This window comes from Carcharodon carcharias, chromosome 11, assembly GCF_017639515.1.
Source record: "Carcharodon carcharias isolate sCarCar2 chromosome 11, sCarCar2.pri, whole genome shotgun sequence".
NCBI classification, from domain to species: Eukaryota; Metazoa; Chordata; class Chondrichthyes; order Lamniformes; family Lamnidae; genus Carcharodon; species Carcharodon carcharias.
Genome location: NC_054477.1, coordinates 24037963 through 24058230, shown reverse-complemented (window position 1 = coordinate 24058230; position 20268 = coordinate 24037963). Strand labels below are relative to the sequence as shown.

Sequence of the window (20268 nt, the reverse complement as noted above, 5' to 3'; positions counted from 1 at the left end):
AACTCTAGAAGTCGATCTGTATTAAGAACTCCCTGATATTAATTGGAAATTTGACTTTCAATAGCTTGAACGCATATTCCCTAGTTTTAAACATGCAATTTACTTTGAAGTAATTTAACGCATTTACTTTTTCCATATTGTTAGCTATACATCTATCAGATTACTTCATTGCCCATCTCTTTTTGAGACTGAAACATCTAAATTTTTTCAAACTTTAACTCAGATCTTGGACACTTGGGAACAGCCTCACGCCTGTTTTCTGCGCTTCCACTCATGCTTGAATCTTTGCCTTTTGTTTTGTTGACTATAGAATATAGGAAGATTTGCTGTACCGAAAGAAGCCATTTGGTCAGCCCACACAGGGTATTTATACAGTCTCTTCTGAGTAAGAATGTGCCGAATGTGAATCAGCTGCTTTGAACTTTTAAGCTTTTCTCACAGGGTATTGAAAGCAACTGTTCCCATTGTGGATTCTTTAGAGTGTCAACAGGTGGGAAAACAAAGTGAATCCCTTCCCACAAGTGAAATATCTAAACAGTTTCTCTCTGTGTGACTGTGCTGGTGACAATCAATGGGATGATTAATTTGAATCCCTTTCCATTGACTGTGCAGCGAATGGTGTGTCAGATGCGGTGTGAATGAGTGCATCCTTTTCCACACTCAGGTGGTGTACGGTCACTCCCCATTGGGGAGAACTGTATCCATGAGTTTCCAGCTGAGGGGAAACTGAATCTGTTTCCAATGTCCGCACGTTTATACTTGATTTAAGTGGGTACATGAGTCTCACAGGCAAGACAATTGGCTGAAGTTGCATTTACATGACACACATGCACCTGTTTCTTACCACTGGTTTTAGTGCTATTCCTTTCTACATTCAAAGGCTGATGATATTCAGGTCCTGATGAATACGGTGACTTATCAGTTTTTGAAGCAACATTTCTGGCTCTCTGTAAGAGCTCCTCAGCTCGCCCCACTCCCCTGCTTTTTCCCTGTAGCCCTGCAGATTTTTTCTCTTTTTCAATAATTATTCAATTTTCCTTTGAAAGCTGCGATTGAATCTGCCTCCACCCCACACTCAGAGCATTCCAGATCCTAACCACTCACTAGTTTAAAAAAAAGACCAGAGCTGTGCACAGTATTTAAGATACGATCTGACTAGAGCACACTACAGTTTGATTGTGATTTGCCTGATTTTTATTCTACTGTTCTTATTTATTTCAAGGTTCTATTAGCTTTGTTGATTGTTGCTCTGCATAGGCTGGACGCGTTGAACATTGATTTTACAAAAACTTCCAGGTTTCTTTCAACTGAGATGAGATAGATGGAATGGGAAGAGCCTCGTGGAATATAACCACCATCATAGGCTAGTTGAACTGAATTTCTATCTTGTATGTAACTTCATCATTGCAACAATATATGTATTGCTCATTTTTCCTTCCTCTTGTTGTTTGTCACTTTCGCAGTGGAATTTCATTTGCCCTTTTCCACATTTGTTCACCTCTTTCTTTAATGGTTTTAGTGTGGCTTTCATTGATTCTGTGCCTCGTACCAATTAGCATCAAGTTTCTGAAACGAGCTCATTGATGTGAGTTAGAAATTCTGGTTTCTTTAAGCCTAACAAGGCCTTCCCACCAAGCCTAATACGGGATCAGATGAGGCACGAACAAATAAAAGTATTATTTCCTTGGCAAATATGGAACAGGGATCAGCTCATGTTGTGTCTATCTCAGCTACAGGTAATGAATGTTGGCACCTGAATTGGTCATTTGAGGGACAAATGGTGTTCTCAGATCATAATTGAAGGACAGTTGCAAGTGCTTTTATTCCTCCTGTTTGTAATCAAGAGAGGAAGTGAATGGAAGACCCATCTAGTGGATGAAGCATCTGATTTCCCTGTGGCTCTGACCACCTGTACAACACTGAAAGCAAGTCCTTTTCACTGGCTTTTGGATGGAAACATTCGTTGATGAGAAGCTTTTAGTCCTGGATTTCTGTCATTCAGATCCTTTGGAAAGGAGTATGGAAAGTTCAATTTTTGTGCATTGGTACCTTGGTCATGGGCATAACTAAGCTAGGAAATGAATTGAAGTTGCTTTTCACATGTCTGAAAGAGGGAGAATAAAAATATTTTAAAGGTGTAGTGCTCAGTTGTTTGACTTCAGATGATGAATTGTCAAAGAATAATTTGTAGTACAGAATTTGCTCAGATTAAGCAATACTTAGGATTTTCCCTGTTAGAAAGAGACCTTAAGGTCTAGATTGGAACAACTGCTTTGCAGGTGATGAAGAACTACTAGGTGAATAGCAATTACTTGACTGTGAATTCAGCCTCAGTACTGGAATTTGTGACTATATTTACTTCATTACTAGATGTCTGCTTCACATTTGCCAGTAATATGGGAAATTTCGCCCCCCCGCTGCAAATAAGTTGGCGGGGGGAAAATAGTACCGGATTCCATAATTCCCAGTAAGTTTTTCTGTCAAAGCAGAGATCCTAATACTAAATGTAGCTGGCTGGTACTGAACTGACATGGCATGGAGAAGATGGGGGTTGACAAAGGTGCATGACCAGTGCTGGGCTAATGTGATCACAAGTTCAAGTTGCACCTCAGATGATAACACTGCAGACATTGAAGATTTGCAAGTCGGTTCGATCATGAGTTATTTGAGGAACTGACGATAACACTGGTGTTCAAAATTTTACAAGAGGATGGCTTTTCATTTCTTCAGCTAGTTGAACAGGTGCAGTTTGAACCTACCGCAACCTATTTCAAGAAGAGATAGCTTGGAACATTTATGATGCTTTTACTTTGAGAATGCTGTCACTTCAAACAGTTGTGGTCTCCTGCTGTGAATAGCATTTACTGGTATAAATATGTGACCTGATTCAACAATGACCGCCTTCTGGGGACCGTGCTGGTTCATTGCTTCATGTTCATGAACAGTACAGGCTCAGCATCACATTCCCAGTGGGCTTGGTGATTGCTGTTCATGATGCAATGTTCCTCCTGAACAGATCTTTGGAAACACACAGAGACTGGAATAATAAAGGAGAATGGCCTGTGTTGCTTTGGCATCAGTGCTTGTATCCACTCTTACTGAGCTTAAAGGTAAAAGTCACCTCAGAAAGGCTTTATTGTGGCAGAAAGCCTAACTAGGTTTCCTGTTTTCTTAAAATCCTGGTGATTGTCTCGTTATTTCTGTGGTCTCTCTTAACGCTGCTCCTCCAAAACATGAGATGACAGTTGCATTAACAACTAAAGCAAAAGGCTGCTTTTGAAATAATAGCAACATTAGCCTGAAGGGAAAATAATCTGAAAGCTGTTCCAAAGCACTGATATATTGCATGGCAAGGGGAGCAGTCATTTGGATAATGTCCTAATGTTTTGACAACCTTGAATATCTTTACAATGTTTTTTTAAGGACACTGGCCTTCTTGATAGTTCCTGAAAATACTGTGAATCAGAGAATGAAGAACAACTGCATGGATTTAATTGAAAAACTGTGCTTAGGATGCATTATAAGAATTTGAAACAGATGCAAATTGACAGATGTAAATAGATTCTGAATAAACATGAGTTACCATTGATTTCTGAGGAATATTGCATTGTTTATTAGAGTGCAGGAGATTATTGCTTAGTGAGCTATGAATGGGTTCCAATGCAGTGTAAAAATCATAGTTAATAACTCACCATTATGTCAGAGCTAGTGCGGAAAAATATGTTTATATAATAGCACTAATCAGCAAGTTCAAGATGCTGGAGGTATAATGGGGTAGACAATAGAGAGAAAGTAAAATGAGGCATTCCACTTACTTTTGACTGGGAGACACACGTTACTTAAGTAACAATCTGTGTGTGAACTAAAGTAAGGAAAAGCTGAAGCTATCTTCATCTTTTTCCAGGGCATATCACATTAAGTACCTTGATTTCTATTTACTGCTGCAGTATAATCTCTTCATCCCTGCCTATCAAAAACATCACAATGTGGAAGAAAGTCACTTTTTTAAAAATAAAAATGTTGATAGCTTTTTTCAAAGGTTTACATTCAACAATCCATTGTCTGAAAATGTGGTAGAGCCAGGAATCTCATTGCATTTTAAAAAGTAGTTGAACATGCATTGAAGTTCTGTAATCTACAAGGCTAGGGAGCAAGAGCCGGAAAGTGGGATTGCTCCTTTTCAGCTAGCACAGACATGATGGGCCAAATGGACTCCTGTGTTGTACATTTCTACAATTCCATTAACAAAAATGTGCACAAAGTTCTAGTCAACAAATACAAAATGAATTGCAGCATAAGCATGGTTTACATAGAGTCTGAAAGTAGAGCAAATTTATATCGGGCATTGTGTGAAGCCAGCAGAGTCAGAAAGCAGAAAAGGGCACACACCATGGTATGTATTAAGATATATAGGCATTCAGTAGCCTCCCTGAATCATGGCTAAGGCCTAGCTGAGCAGGGCATGGCCCATCTGTAAATATGGGACACGAACATAAGCCCAGACATGGTGACTGAGGGTAAAATCTAATGCACGGAGCAATACCAATATTGTTTGGAAAATTGCATATGTCGTAAGTACTAAATGTATAGTAATTGAGAATCTGATTGTATTCAGGTGGTGGATGTTAATCGAGAGTTCACTTATGCTCCTATAGGAGCAGACCGGGTAGGATGTTCATGTTGGAAGTGCTGTCTTCGTAAATAAAAGTTTAGGTTTCACTTCTATCTTTTGTTCCCTAGCTATCTGGAAAAGAATAGAACCAGTCTCCATGACTGAAGAACAAAAAAGTTGTGCTTGAATTGCAGCTTTAGTTCTTTTAAATTACGACATTGAAAGGCTGCAAAGTAAATAATTTTACTGCATGTTATACATTACTGTTAGAATTTTGGAAAGTAAAATAAAATAAATCACAGATGCGTTAACTGCAAGACTCAACTTAGTTTATGAACTGCTGACACTGAAAAATTAACTTGTTGTGAATATAACTGTATGGAACAGAATTATTTAATAAGAATTCTTGAGTTTGTAATGCTGCCTTGTTTCCAGTTGAAATCATTGGGGAGCACTCTAATGTTGTTAATAACATCTTGAGTTCTTATTACTCAAGTGATGGTGCTGTCATGTTCAACCTGTTACAATTAACACATTGAATCATAGAACATTACAGCACTAAAGGACACCATTCAGCTATCAAATTTGTGCTGGCTCTTTTGAAGAGTAACCCAGTTAGTCCCATTCCCCTGCTTCTTCCCCATATCACTGTGATTTTTAAAAATTCAGCTATTTATCTGATTATCTTTTGAATGCTTCTGCTAAATCTGTGTCTGTCACCCAACCAGGAAGCATGTTCCAAATCCTAACCACCCATTATGTAAAAAAGCGTTTTGTCATGCTGCCTCTGATTCTTTTGCCAATTGTCTCAAATCTGTGCCCTCTGATTATCAACCCTTCACTGGAATCAAAAATATCTACCATTTCCTCTAATAAACATTTAACAAGGCCATGAGAGATTCACTTATAAAAATGACACTCCATAGTTAGTTGTCCCTAAACCTAAGTGCGGGATCAGTCAGTTGGGCCATGTGTTTAGGGCTGCTAGTTTATTAAAACTTTAGTTTTGTGAAAATGATTAGGAAATTTTTTTGTGGTTTGAAATGTGATGTTAACCTGAATTGTGGTAAGTTCAGACAAGTAAGAAAAAGAATGAGCGACACAGTCAACTCTGTTCGCAATTATTCCTGACTATTCCTTTCTTACTGTAAACAATTTATGATTAAACAATTGTTATTTCCCGCCAACAGATATATTGCGTATCATTTGTAAGTAGCAACCCAATGCATTTATTGAAAAGAGGAACAGCACGTTAACGTTTTTCAACGAAGAAAGATACAAGGTATTGTAATAGTTATTTAACCATCGCTTCTGTTTCGTATGGGATCACTTTATCATATATGAACGCTGGTTGGTTAATTATATCTAATACTACAAGATAAAGGTGGATGAGGAATATTCAGTCCATCATAATTCATTCAAAAACATGTTCTTGGGAGCAATTTGCAGGTACTCTTAAGGCTTATCCTACAATATCAATGACATTTTTTGTGTCTCTGGGATTTAACAGTTTTTGTGTTATTTCTTTAGTTCTAATTTACAGAAATTGTGCAGTATTTCAAATACTCTTATCTGCATGTTCTGTGTGAATATAGGTTTTGTGATATTCTGGCAGAAAATAGTTGCTTAATATAGCTACAAAATAGCTGGCTATCTGAGCATATGAAAACGTTGAAACAAAGAAGAGAAGCTGGCTTATCAAGCCATTCCCACATAGTTATATTGCATTTAAGCACCATGACTCCCACTTCTCTCACCCACTAGCAGCTGTGTAATCTACCAGAGAGATAAAAAAAACCTCTTGGCTAATTTAGCAGAAAAGAATTGTAGATATCACCCCTGTGCTTGCCAGCCTACATTGGCTCTATCGGGCAATGCCTTGATTTTAAAATTCTCACCTTTATTTTCAAATCCCTCCATTTCTCTGTAACTTCTTTCAGCCCAACAACCCGCCAAGATCTCTGGGTTCCTCCAGTTCTGATGTGATGTCTGTTCCCAATTTTTCATTGCTCCACCATTCAGTTACCTTAGCCCTAAACTCTGGAATTCCTTCCTAAAACCTCTTTCCTTTTGAGACACTCCTCAGAACCTACCTCTTTTGCTTTTGGTCATCTGTCCCAATATCTGCTTAATGTGGTTTGGTGTCAAAACTTGTTTGATAACACTCTGGTTTTGCTATGTAAATGGTACTAGAAAAACAAAGATTATTGGTGGCAATTCTTCTTCAGCTCCCAAAGGCAATTAAAATAAATTCCAGGAGATCACAGTGAGTGAGACGTAACTCTTGTACATCTTTTGTATGCAGTGATATCAACCTCAGCCAGAAACTGCCAACCTCTCCCTTTTGAATGTGTGCAGTGCATCTGTCTAAGCTAGCCAGTTCTTCCAGAGGTTGAAGGCCCTCTGTAAAAAAAAAAACACTTGGCACCTAGGGTGGTTCTGTGCTTATGTATCTTACATGCATGTTCCCTTATTTTCCTGACCTATCTGATTCAACTTGGCTATTCATAGCCACAGTCTGATTCCTTCTTTAATTTAAATGCCCAATCAAATCTCCCTGAACTCATTTTTAAAGTAAAAGACCCCGTGCTCCTAAATCAATTGTGAGAATTAAGGGTTTTTAAACTTGGTTTCATTCTAACTGCTTTGCCTTGAAGTCTTTTTCAAGATCCTCTATCTCCTATCATATGAGGAAACTAGCACTGGACACAATATTCTAGATGAGGCCTAGCCAAGGTCTTGTACAAGGATACACCTTTTGTTTTATATGGAATTGTCTTAGCAATGCATCCCAGTACTCCTTATCCTTCAATATGTCCTTGCGGCAATAATCATGAATCTTAAGAGACTCGTGCAGTAAGTATAACACTGGGGTTTCTTTCATATTTCAGTTCAGAACACTGCATGATGTATAAATGCTTGCCATTGGGCCCTATCCATGTGATTATATAAATCATTATTTAAGAAAAAGTAAAGCAAATATTTGACAGCCTGTGCACTTGAAAAATCTTAACCCAGTATGTGTTTGAGACTGTGCAGTAAATATACCAAACTTGATCAATGAATTATGATGCATGCTCAGAGCATTGGGCAAATTGGTGGATTGTAATACATTATCAACCTGGACTGCCGTCAGCAGCCAACCTATAAGAATGAATTACATTTCAGAAAGTGGTTATTTCTCATAATAAAGACTGAAGTAGCACAGTTTTTTTAATTCATGGGATGTGAGCTTCACTGGCTGGGCCAACATTTATTGCCCATCCCTAGTTGTCCTTGAGAAGGTGGTGAGCTGCTGTCTTGAACCGCTGCAAGTCCATGTGGTGTAGGTACACCCACAGTGCTGATAGGAAGGGAGTTGCAGGATTTTGATTCAGTGACAGTGAAGGAACAGCAATATATTTCCAAGTCAGGATGGTGAGTGGCTTGGAGGGGAACTTCCAGTTGATGGTGTTCCCATCTATCTGCTGCCCTTGTCCTTCTAGATGGTAATGGTCGTGGGTTTGGAAGGTGCTGTCAAAGGAGCCTTGCTGAATTCCTGCAGCGCATCTTGCAGATGGTACTCACTGCTGCTACTGTGTGTCGGTGATGGAGGGAGTGAAGGTTTGTGGATGTGGTGCCAGTCAAGTTGGCTGCTTTATCCTGGATGGTGTCAAGTTTCTTGAGTGTTGCGGGAGCTGCACTTATCCAGGCAAGTGGGGAGTATTCCATCACACTCCTGACTTATGCCTTGTAGATGGTGGACAGGCTTTGGGGAGTCAGGAGGTGAGTTTTTCATCACAGAATTCCTATTCTCTTGTCCATCATTAATGTGGTGGTGTACCTTCACATATTTCTTACTCATAGCATCTTAGACAGCACCTTCCAAACCCACGATCACTACCATCTAGAAGAACAAGGGCAGCGGATGGATGGGAATACCACCACCTGCAAGTTCCCCTCCAAGTCACTCACCATCCTGACTTGGAAATATATTGCTGTTCCTTCACTGTCGCTGGATCAAAATCCTGCAATTCCCTTTCTAACAGCACTGTGCGTGTACCTACACCACATGGACTGCAGCGGTTTGAGAAGGCAGCTCACCATTACCTTCTCAAGGGCAGTTAGGGATAGGCAATAAATGCTGGCCCAGCCAGCGATGCCCACATCCCATAAAAGAATAAAAACAGAAAATCAGTAAAAGCACTGCTTTTCCAATAGGGTTTAATGGACTTTAGTAAATATTTATTAAATGGACAAAGCTGGTGTGCAATCCAAATAATGTACAGCTGTGAAGTTCAATGCTTAAACCTATGATTAAACCTAGATGGAATTTACAGCTCTGGTTGGAAGGGTGGTTGTAGAATGTAGATGGACCACATGTTATACACCTGCCAGGTTTTCCTTTGCATTGATGAGGGCTTTGCAGTTACAGTCCCTGTAAATCTGCCAATAATTATCTTTTCAGTCACAGCTATTTGCACTGATCTCTCTCTTTCACACAAATCTCCATTTGGAATGGGAGTTAGTACCTGCGGCCAAATAAGGAGCTTTTTTTTTCCGTTCAGACATTCAATCCAACATAGGCTAATATTATACCATTATTTTTTTTTAAGTTTATTTTTTAAGTTTTTTAAGTCCAAAGTTTATGGGCCAATTTATCTTTATTTCAGTTATAGTTACTAGAAGGGATCATTAGAGACACTAATCACCCAGACAGAGAAGAAGTTAGCAGAAGCTCAATGATTTCGGAAGAACGTCACAACTTGACAGCCTGGTTCAGTTTTACAGGTCTGTTTAGATAACCTGAGAAGCATGGTATTTTTGGATTTTCAGGAGCTGCCACATAATAGACTAATTTAGAAGGTGGAGAACTGTCTAATAGTGGGTAGATCTCGGGATAAATAAGGAGTTGGCTGTATTTTTGCAGGCAGAGGATAATTAAAATGGTAGTGGCTCTATGTGGAGACTGCTTACTAGTGAAATTCCACAGGGATTGGGGTTGGGATAATTTTTCTACATTGTCTATGTAAATAATTTGAATGAAGATGATGTGGGAACTGTCAGTAAATTTGTGGATGGCACAAAGATTTTTGTTAATGTTAGAATCCAATATGAGGAAAAGACTATAATCAGATTGAAATGGCATGCAGGCGTGGGTCCATGTGTGGCATATTTAATGTCAGTAAACGTAATGTCAGTAAATATAAATTGTTGATTACAAATCTGTTAGAATTCTTTGAGGAGGTAACAGGTAGGTTAGAGAAAGGAGAGCCAATGTATGTTATCTACTTGGACTTCCAGAAGACCTTTGACAAGGTGCCGCACGGGAGGCTGCTCAGTAAGATAAGAGCCCATGGTGTTAGAGGCAAGGTACTAGCATGGATAGAAGATTGGCTGTCTGGCAGGAGGCAGAGAGTGGGGATAAGGGGGTCCGTCTCAGGATGGCGGCCGGTGACTAGTGGAGTTCCGCAGGGGTCAGTGTTAGGACCACAACTTTTCACATTAATGATCTAGATGAAGGAACTGAGGGCATCCTGGCTAAGTTTGAAGATGATACAAAGATAGGTGGAGGGACATGGAGTATTGAGGAGGCAGGGAGGCTGCAGAAGGATTTGGACAGGTTAGGAGAAAGGGCAAAGAAGTGGCAGATGGAATACAACGTGGGGAAGTGTGAGGTCATGCACTTTGGTAGGAAGAATAGAGGCATGGACTATTTTCTAAATGGGGAGAGAATTCAGAAATCTGGAGTGCAACGGGACTTGGGAGTCCTAGTTCAGGATTCTCTTAAGGTTAACTTGCAGGTTGAGTCGGTAGTTAGGAAGGCAAATGCAATGTTGGCATTTATTTCGAGAGGACTAGAATATAAAAGCAATGATGTGCTGCTGAGGCTTTATAAGGCTCTGGTCAGACCACATTTAGAATATTGTGAGCAATTTTGGGCCCCATATCTCAGGAAGGATGTGCTGGCTCTGGAGAGGATGATCCCAGGAATGAAAGGCTTAATATATGAGGAACATTTGAGGACTCTGAGTCTATACTCGATGGAGTTTAGAAGGATGAGGGGGGATCTGATTAAAACTTACAGAATACTGAAAGGCCTGAATAGAGTGGACGTGGGGAAGATGTTTCCATTAGTAGGAGAGACTAGGACCCGAGGGCACAGCCTCAGAGTAAAGGGAAGACCTTTTAGAACAGAGATGAGGAGAAACTTCTTTAGTCAGAGAGTGGTGAATCTATGGAATTCATTGCCACGGAAGGCTGTGGAGGACAGGTCATTGAGTGCATTTAAGACCGAGATAGATTGGTTCTTGATTGGTAAGGGGATCGAAGGTTACGGGGAGAAGGCAGGAGAATTTGGTTGAGAAACTTATCAGCCATGATTGAATGGCGGTGCAGACTCAATGGGCCGAATGGTCTAATTTCTGCTCCTAAGTCTTATGGATATAAACTCTGAAATTGACATTTTAATACAGATGCCAATAAATGATTCTTAAGTAAAGTTAACAAGTTAGGCATCTGTGGAGAGAGAAACTGAGTTAACATTTCAGGTCAATGACTTTTCATCAGACTGGGAAAAATTAGAGATGTAATAGAAAAAGAACAGAAGGAGAGGATGTATTAGAGTGGAAGATGGGAGAGATTAAATGACAAGAATTGGTGGTGCAGAGCCAAAGGGAGTGGTGATGGGATAAGCAAAGAAACAAAAGATGTGTCCAGAGGAGGTGTCAATGGCATAATAGCACAATGGCTGTCCGAAAGTAAAAACAAGAATAAAACTGAGACCTACGAGGAGCAAGAAACAAATTGGGGGAAGAGATTATGGTCTGAAATTGTTGAACTCATTGAGTCCTAGAGGACTGTAAAGTGCCTAATTCAAAGATGAGGTGCTGTGCCTTGAGACAGTGTTGAGCTTCATTGGGACACTGCAGGAGGCTGAGGGCAGAGGGGAGAGTGTTGAGAGCAACTTGGAGATTTACAACATGCTACTGGAAACTTGGGGTCATGCTTGTGGACTGAACAAAGCATTCATGTAATCTGCATTTAGTCTCTGCAATATATAGAGCAGCCGGCATTGTGAGCAGCACATAGAGAATGCTAAATTGAAAGAAGTACATGGAAATCACTTTCAGCTGAATGGGATGTTTGGGGCCTACGATGGTGAGGAGGGAGGAGTTATATAAAAGGGCAGGTTTTGTATCTCCTGCATTTGCATGGAAAGGTGCCATGTGAAGGGGAGGGGGTGCTGGGGATGATTGGGGAGTGGACCAAGGAGTTGTGGAGGGAATGGTCCTATGGAATGCTAGGAGTGGAGAGGAAGATGTGTTTGAAGGTGGCATTACATGGAGCTAGCAGAAATGGTGGAGAATGATCCATTGGACACTGAGGCTAGAGGAGTGGAGGATTAGGTCAGTTTTTGATTTTAGCCTTGTTTCTTCCTCGTTTTTACTTTCGGACAGCAGCTTCTCATCATTCACACCTCCTCCAGGCACAGTTTTTGTTTCTTTACTTGTTCCATTGCTGTTCCCTTTGACCCTGCACCATCAACCCTTTGTCATTTAATCTCTCCTGTCTTCTATCCTATCACAAGCCTTTCCTTTTGTTCTTTTTCCACCCTCTCCCCTTTCACATCGTTAAAAACTTTTACGTTTCAAATTTTTCCCAGTTCTGATGGAAGGTCATCGACCTGAAACACCAACTTTGTTTCTTTCCCCATTAACACTGCCTGACCTGCTGAGTTGTTCCAGCAATTTTTGTTTTTATTTCAGGTTTCCAACATCCCCATTATTATAATTTCTATTTTTTTTCTCTCTTTTTGTTCTTGACATTAGGTGGGGATCAGGCAAACCAGATTAATGTTCAGTAATCTCTTGAGAGATGGTGTCTCTTGCTCATTCACTCTCATTAAATTTCATCTGGGTGTTTATTGTAGTGAAAAGGCACATGGGATGTTAAACTGGTGAGCACTCGTGAATGAATTTTCCTTTTGTCATACTGCTAGTCTCAGTTCTGTTCATTGTTTAAAATTTGTATATACCTCTCCGCCCCAAAGAACAATTATTAGCTAACGACAGTGAAGATGCCGTGTAATAATTGTCTAGGGTTTGCACACTGGGAAATGAAAACAAAGTGTGTACTGAATATAGATTTGGAGTGGAGGTTTGGTATATGCAAAAATGTAAAAGTCAGCAGATCCAGCAATTAGTTAAAGAAAGTGGTGAATTTACTGGAGCTGTAGTTGCTTTTTGTCTTTCTGTCACCTCTCCTCACCCAGTTTGAAGGGCAAAGGCACCTTAAGTTCATTCCCTGGAGTGTATCCATATCTGAAAAATATCTGGCACTTCTAAGTTCATTGAATTTGCCTTTGTAATATATGTCCATTCAGTTGAGACTGAGAGTTGCTGTTGGAAGTTGTATCATGTGAGTTGGACTTAAGATCGGTATTTAAGTTGGATGAGGAGAATTGAGCTGGGATTGGGTGAAGAGGAATAAATGAGGGAAGTAAGATCAGAAGAGGAGAGCTGAACAGGGACTGGGCTGGGTTAGATTATGCAATTGAAAAATCTTCACTGAGCTATTTCCAACAATTTTTCCTTACTTCGCTGAATTACACATTCTGTCTGTCTGAAAACAAGTGCTGGAAAAACTCAACAGATCTGACAGCGTCTGTGGAGAGAGAGACAGAGTTTTAACTTTCAAGTCCAATACGACTCCTGTTCAGAACTTGTTTTTATTTTTGTCTGTCTTTTTGTTTGTCTTAAGTTTGTGAAATGTAGAAAAACATTTTAATTGAATTATGATTCATTTTCTGTTTCTGCTATGCTCTCATCATGAATTTTGGGGAGCAAAGTGTTGGTAGTTCCCATTACATTTGGCTTGTGTTAAAATATTAGCAATCAAGCAAGAAAACTTCAAAAATTACCTTACTAATCCATTAAATATGACACGAGAATACTTGAAGCTTGGCAATGTATCACAGGAGAGGTTTGCAAAATGCAAGTATAGGTTCTGCCTATGAGGAAGAGGAAATGTGACAAAAATAAATCCCAAATAAGCCACAAGGAAACAGTGTCTAATTTGTTCTGTCTTTACTGTGTTTCTGTGAAATTGTCAGAAAGGTTTTAACCAATTTTTGTTTGTTTTGATCATAGCTCCAGTTGTCACATTTACTCCTTTACCTCGGTCCCAGTGGCAGCTCCTCGGTTTGATACTTAATGTGGTAAACATCTGCTTGCTAATACCGAGAAGAATGGGACAGGAAAGAGGAAAATATGACTTTTATGTTGGTTTGGTGTTAGCCATTAGCTCCAGCATCTTTATTGGAGGGAGTTTCATCTTAAAAAAGAAAGGTCTCCTCAGACTGGCCAAAAAAGGGTCAATGCGAGCAGGTGAGATATTGTTACTGGACTGCTTTGTAAACAATATTCTAATATGTGGGTGAGATGAAGTCTTTTGGATCACCATTCCTGTATCACCACCTCAGGACAGCTAGGGATGAGCATTAAATGTGGTATTGTCAGTGTTGCCCACATTTCGAGAACAATACTTTAACAGTCCACAGTTATCTTTCCATATGGCATATAATGTTTTCTAATGTTATATAACTCATTTTGAGTAATGTTAGCCATAGAAATTCATCCTGTGTCACAACACAACTTGCCAAGATAGTAGATGCTTAAAATTTATTCTGCAGCTTAAAATGTGTTATACCTCTTGTCCTTATATGTTTTATGCAGGTTGCTTGGAGACACAATTTCATAGTATGATACATCACAGAAGGAGGCCATTTGGCTCATTGTGCCTGCCTGCTCTTTGAAAGAGTTATCCATTAATCCCACCCCACTGCCCTTTCCTCATAGCCCTGTATTTTTTTTCTCCTTCAAATATTTATCCAATTTCTCTTTGAAAGTTACTATTGAATATGCTTTTAGTACCCTTTCTGAAATTGCATTCCAGATCATCACAGCACGCAGTGAAAATTTTTTGCTCATCGTACTTTTGCCAACCGGTCATTGACCTTTCTGCCACTGGAAATATTTTCTCATTTACTGTACCTTTTATGAGAACCAAACTTAATTCATTGAGCGGGAAATCAGGAACTCCAAGCCCCAATAGGTCTAGGGGGTTTTGTGTATGTGCTGTCCGGGAGTGGGCGGTGCATGCGCAGAGTGGCAGTTTTGGGGCTCAGCCATGCTGACGGTGGTGTGCCTGCGTAAAAAGGAAAAAAAAGGGTTTTGGAGAAAAGTCCCAGGTAAGGGACCCAGGGAGAAGTCCCAAAAAGGGAGTTCCGGGCAGGGAGAGGTCCCAATTGAGAAGAAAGAGGAGCAGATAAAGATGCTGCAAGCAGAAGCAGGGCTGCAATTGGCAGATTTTTAAGCTTTGAGGGCTCATGAGAAGCTCTGGCCATCAGGGAGGGCTCAGGAGAGGCCCGTTAATTCACATGTACCTCCATGTTAACCCTAATTATTTTTAAAAATTTGTTCATGGGATGTGGGTGTCGCTAGCTAGGGCAGCATTTATTGCCCATCCCTAATTGTCCTTGTTTGGGGTGGGGGAGGCAGGGACTCTGGAGACAATTGTAGGCCAGACCAGGTAAGAATGGCAGATTTCCTTCTCTAAAGGACATTAGTGAACCAGATGGGTTTTTACAACAATTGGCAATAGTTTTATGGTCATCATCAGACTTTTAACCCCAGATTTTTATTGAATTCAAAAGTGGGATTCGAACCCGGGTACCCAGAGCATTACCCTGGAATACCAGCAATACCACTATGCCAGTGCCTCCTCTGAATGTTAGAATATAAGATAGATATTGTAAATTGTTTTACTTTTCTAACCTGGTATTGTTTGTTCAACACTAGTGGAATCTTTTGGCTTTATTCCCTTAGCAATGTCTTGAATCTCAAACTTTGGCCACTTTAAACAAAACGTTATGGGTCCCTAACCAGATCATACCAAAAACTGGGAGGTCAGCACCTCTACTGCATCTTCCCTTTACCTTCTGTATTCTAAGGAGAACATTTCCAGTTTCTCTACAAGTTCCGGATCCCTGATACCACTCTAGTAAATCTCCTCTGCACTTTCTTCAAGGTCAGTTGACCACCTTCCTAAAGTGTGGTAGCTAGAACTGGATCAATACTCCAGCGGAGGCCTGGCCAGTGTTTTATAAAGGTTCTTTCATAACTTTCTTGCTGTTTGTATTCTATTCCTCTAATTATAAAGCTGAGGATTCTATTTGTTTTTCAAATAATGTTCTCAGTTTGTCCTGCCTCCTTCAAAGATTTGTGTATCTCTGGGATCTCTGTTCATGCACTTCCTTTTAAAATTGTACCATTTAAATAGTCAATTCTGAGTCAATTTTAATTTGCCTGATAAATATTCTGATGATGGGTCTAATTACTAACTAGACTTACGTTTTCATTGGAAAGACCACTTCAGTTGCTTGGTTGGTTAAATCACAGCCTGGACTATAACAGTGGTGATAGTCCAGGCAGGTCCCATTTTTAATCTCTGGTCTGTTTTGAGTTAGCTTTTCAGTTGTGATGATAGTGCAATTAAATTCAACATCCCTGTGCTAAGATGACATAATATCATCTAAACATGATTGCTATCCAGTGAGCCTAGGTATAAAGTGTGAGCAGAAATATGCTCAGCTGTAATAGCCACAATATCAGAATACCTGTTCACTGTTTAAACTCACACAAGGAGATAAGAGTACCTCGGTGAGGTACCAGATGGTGCCTGCTGACCATGTAATTTGTATTTCAGCATGATTAAGTACCTTTACATGAAAAGTTGCAAGGAAAGATTTGGAAGAAAAAAATCTAAAATCCTTTAGCAATGTGAAGTAAATGTGTGTGTTCCCTTGTGAACAAGGATACTTGTCCTTACCCCCAATAGCCTCAGTTCCATTGATGGGAAGGAGATCAGTAACATCTGAAGGGATTTCCTGAAAAATAAATTGAGGCAGTGTCATCATCAAATTTCCTGAAATTAAAGTGAGAGAATTATAAGGGACAGGAGAAAGAATTAGAGATTTTATGCATGTAGCTACTTTCAAATACTGTAGTAGACTGTCCCATACTCCACTCCTTGTTGCAGAAATTTATTTATGTACTAGAATTATTGCTAATTACTTAATTATTTTAGTACATCTTGTTTTCTGTGAATCCACAGGTCAGGGAGGGCATGCATATCTTAAAGAGTGGCTATGGTGGGCTGGACTGTTGTCAAGTAAGTATGAGAGTAACGTAGTTTGTTTAATGAAATACCCTTTGCCGATAGTTTTTCTCTCTGTTATAGACCAGAGAGAGAGACAGCCAAACTGCACTGATTTCCTCTTACCATCTGTCCGTAAGCAGAAGGTGTTTGTGGTGGCGTGTTTTCCCAATCCCTTGGTTTTTGTGATCCAATTTACTAATAATAAACTTGAGTTAGGACTAACTCAGAACGTTAGTTTATTTTCCACATTCAAAGTCCAGGGGAAGGAGTGTTTGCAACCTTCCACTTCAAAAACAAACACAAACACACACACACACACACACACACACACACACACACACACACACACACACACACACACACACAGAGTCAGTAAAGGGGGAATAGAGAAAAGGAGTCTTACATTACAAGAACCACTGAAATGAATATTAGTTCATGTTATTTTCAGAGTCCAATGAGGAATTCTTTCATTTAGGCATTCGAGTTAGCTGGCTGAAGAGCAAAATTGAAGTATTCGCTTTTCAGTTGGTGCTGACCACAAGATGAAGTAGATACGCAGTGACTGGGTCAGTTCTGTAGACAATGGTACAAAATCCTGCAGAGACAAGTTCCGAGGCACAGGCTTTTGTTCTGCCTGGAGGGGCCTGCTTTTTGCTGGCTCACTAGTTGGATGTTAAAACAGCAAACTGACTGGTTCTCAGTTCTCAAAGACATATAGGGATTTCAAAATGGTCACTGGAGTCATGTGACCTTCCTTCTCCACAAAGACTTCAAAAAGGGATGTTTATCCAGTGTCTGGAATTGACTTTGATTTCAGGGCTAATAATGCCCCAGTCATTAATTGTTGAAAGAGGTACCATCTGTGTTGAGGGCCTGGTGTTTAGGAAGCTATTGTCTAGGCAGACCCGCTGACTCTGCTAGCAAGGTGAATGACACCCCTGTGGTTCCCTTTGAAGTGAATATGGACAACCCCAAGTGTGATATGAATCTGTTAGCAGCTCTTTAGGCACAGTGAGGTTGGATAATCTGGTGTTTGTGATTACAGTGGGTCTGTACAATGAAGTGTGAGATTCCAGAAACTGCGAAAATAATTATTTTGTTTTTGAAACTCCTGGTTGTGGTTCTCAGACAAAGGGCAACTCTATGGTCAGGTGACTTGTAGCAGCCATCTTTTTTTGTTTCCGCAAAAAGTAAGTTTATAAAAATAGCTATAAGGATAACGCTGTTGGAGTTCTTCTCGTCATAGGAACACAACATCCCTTTCTTCCATCTCTTCATTCATTCTTGAAATTATTTAGTTTCACAACTAACTTTGAGAAATCAGTGATGAGGAGGATTGCAAAGAAGCTGCAAAAGGCTTTTGACGCTTTGAGTGAGTGGGCAAGAAAGTGCAAACAGAATATAACGTGGAAAAATATAAAGTTATTCACTTTGGGGAAAATGGATCAAAGGATGAGAGCCTGGGAAATCTTGGTATTTAGAGGAATCTGGTTGTTCTTGTGCACGAATTACAGAAAGTTAAGGTGCAAGTATAGTAGCAATTAGGAAAGCAAATGGTATTTTAACCTTTATTACTAAAGGATTGGAGCATTAGAGTAAGATAGCCTTGCTGCAGTTATAAAGGGTCTTGGTGAGGCCATACCTGGTGTGCTGTGTACAACTTTAGTTGTCTTATCTAAGGAATGATATACTTGCCTTAGGGGGAGTACAATGAAGGTTCACTGGCCTCATTCCTGGAATGAGGGGATTATCCTATGATGAGAGAGTGATTAGAGCCCATCCCTTAGAGTTTAGGACAATGAGAGGTGATCTCATTGGACTATATAAAATTATTAAAGGGCCTGACAAGGATCATCCTAGAAGATTGCTTCTTCTGGCATGAAGAGTCTAGGTCTGACGTCATAGACTCAGAATAAACAGTTAGCCATTTAGGATTGAGATTTTTTTTTTTAAATTTATTCTTTCAGGGGAAATGGGTGTTGCTGACAGGGTCAGCATTTTTTCCCCATCCCTAATTACCGAATTGTGTGGCTGGCTTTCAGAGGGCAGTTAAGAGCCAACCGCATTGCCGTGGATCTGGAGTCATATGTAGGCCAGACCGGATAAGGATGGCAGATTTCCTTCCCCAAAAGATGTTAGTGAACCTGATGAGTTTTAACAAAATTTGATGGTATTTGTCATGGTCACCATTACTGAGACTGGCTTTTATAAACTGAATCCAAATTCCACCAACTGCCATAATGGGATTTGAATCCATCTCCCCAGAACACTGGCCTGGACCTTTAGATTACTAGTCCAGTGACATTACCATTATGCCACCATCACTCCCCCATCCTGAGATGAAGAGAAATGTCTTCACTCAAAGGGCTATGAATCTTTGGAATTCTCTACCGTTGAGGGCTGTGGGTCTCAGTCATTGTGTTATCAAGTCAGAGGTTGACAATTCTGACTCTCAGTTGGTTATTGTGGGAATCAGAGCTGAGCTTGATTCCATCCTCACCTCGAGTTTCCCACACATGCACTTCCAGCATTGTTGGACAGTTATCAGGAACAGGAACTCTGGATGATTCTCCCTTTTCTAATCCAGGATTGCTATTAAAGTTGTAATATCTATACAACTATCCAAAATCAACTAACTTAGCAAAAACAAATGTCTTGGCTTAAATTGGTCAACCATTTATGTAATCAGCTGGTGCCAACTTGAAACTATTTTACTAAATACTGTTAATGCTGTACATTGTTGTGCTCATTTGTAGTGCAGCTTTAGGAGTTGTGTTAGACATTGAATACCTTCCAATCTAACCTGGATTCTTATCAAGTCACATCTAAATGATTACTCACAAATTAAGTATTGTTTGAACTTAACCAGTGTAATTTGTGGCCGTAAACAAAGAGCTCTGCATTTTATTGTAAAATTTCTTTTACTCTGTTCTATGCCAAGGCTTTAATAATTTCAAAGCTAAATGCAGGTTAAATGACTGACTTTGCTATTTTGATTAGGCCTCTGAGTTACAAGATCCCAGGTTCAAGTCCAGAACTTGAACACAAGAATAAAGGTACTGAGGGAGTGCTGCACTGTTGGAGTTGCCATCTTTTGAATCAGATATTAAACCATGCCCCATCTGCCTGCTTAAGTGGATATTTTGAAGATGACAGGGGAGTTAACCTCAGTATCCTGGGCAATATTTATCCCTCCATCAACATCACGGAAACAAATTATCTGGTCATTGTAATCTTGCAGTTTGTGGGTGTTTGCTGTGTGCAAATTTGCTGCTGCACTTCCTACATCACAACAGTTAAGCACTTCAAAAATACTTCATTGGCTATTAATTGCTTTGAGCCATCCAGTGAAAAGTGCTATACTAATGAAAGTCTTTCTTTGAGGACACGTCAGTATACCCCTAGTTCACACTCTGCTCTGTATCACCTAGAGAAATACTTTGCCTTTGTGCATT

The 20268-nt window shown here is 39.9% G+C and overlaps 1 protein-coding gene across 2 annotated transcripts in view; it reads left to right on the top strand.

Annotated features, from left to right (window-relative positions):
- Window positions 1–20268, top strand: part of nipa2 (NIPA magnesium transporter 2) — a 43249-nt gene that overhangs the window by 17248 nt on the left and 5733 nt on the right. The window contains exons 1-4 of one of the 2 annotated variants that reach the window (XM_041198767.1): window positions 4792–4845; window positions 5803–5894; window positions 13744–13980; window positions 16769–16825. In XM_041198767.1, coding sequence (XP_041054701.1) covers window positions 13842–13980; window positions 16769–16825 — 196 coding nt within the window. In that variant the 5' untranslated portion in view covers window positions 4792–4845; window positions 5803–5894; window positions 13744–13841. Of the gene's footprint in view, window positions 1–4791; window positions 4846–5802; window positions 5895–13743; window positions 13981–16768; window positions 16826–20268 lie in introns of those variants that run through there. The other variant, XM_041198768.1, reaches the window with a different exon arrangement.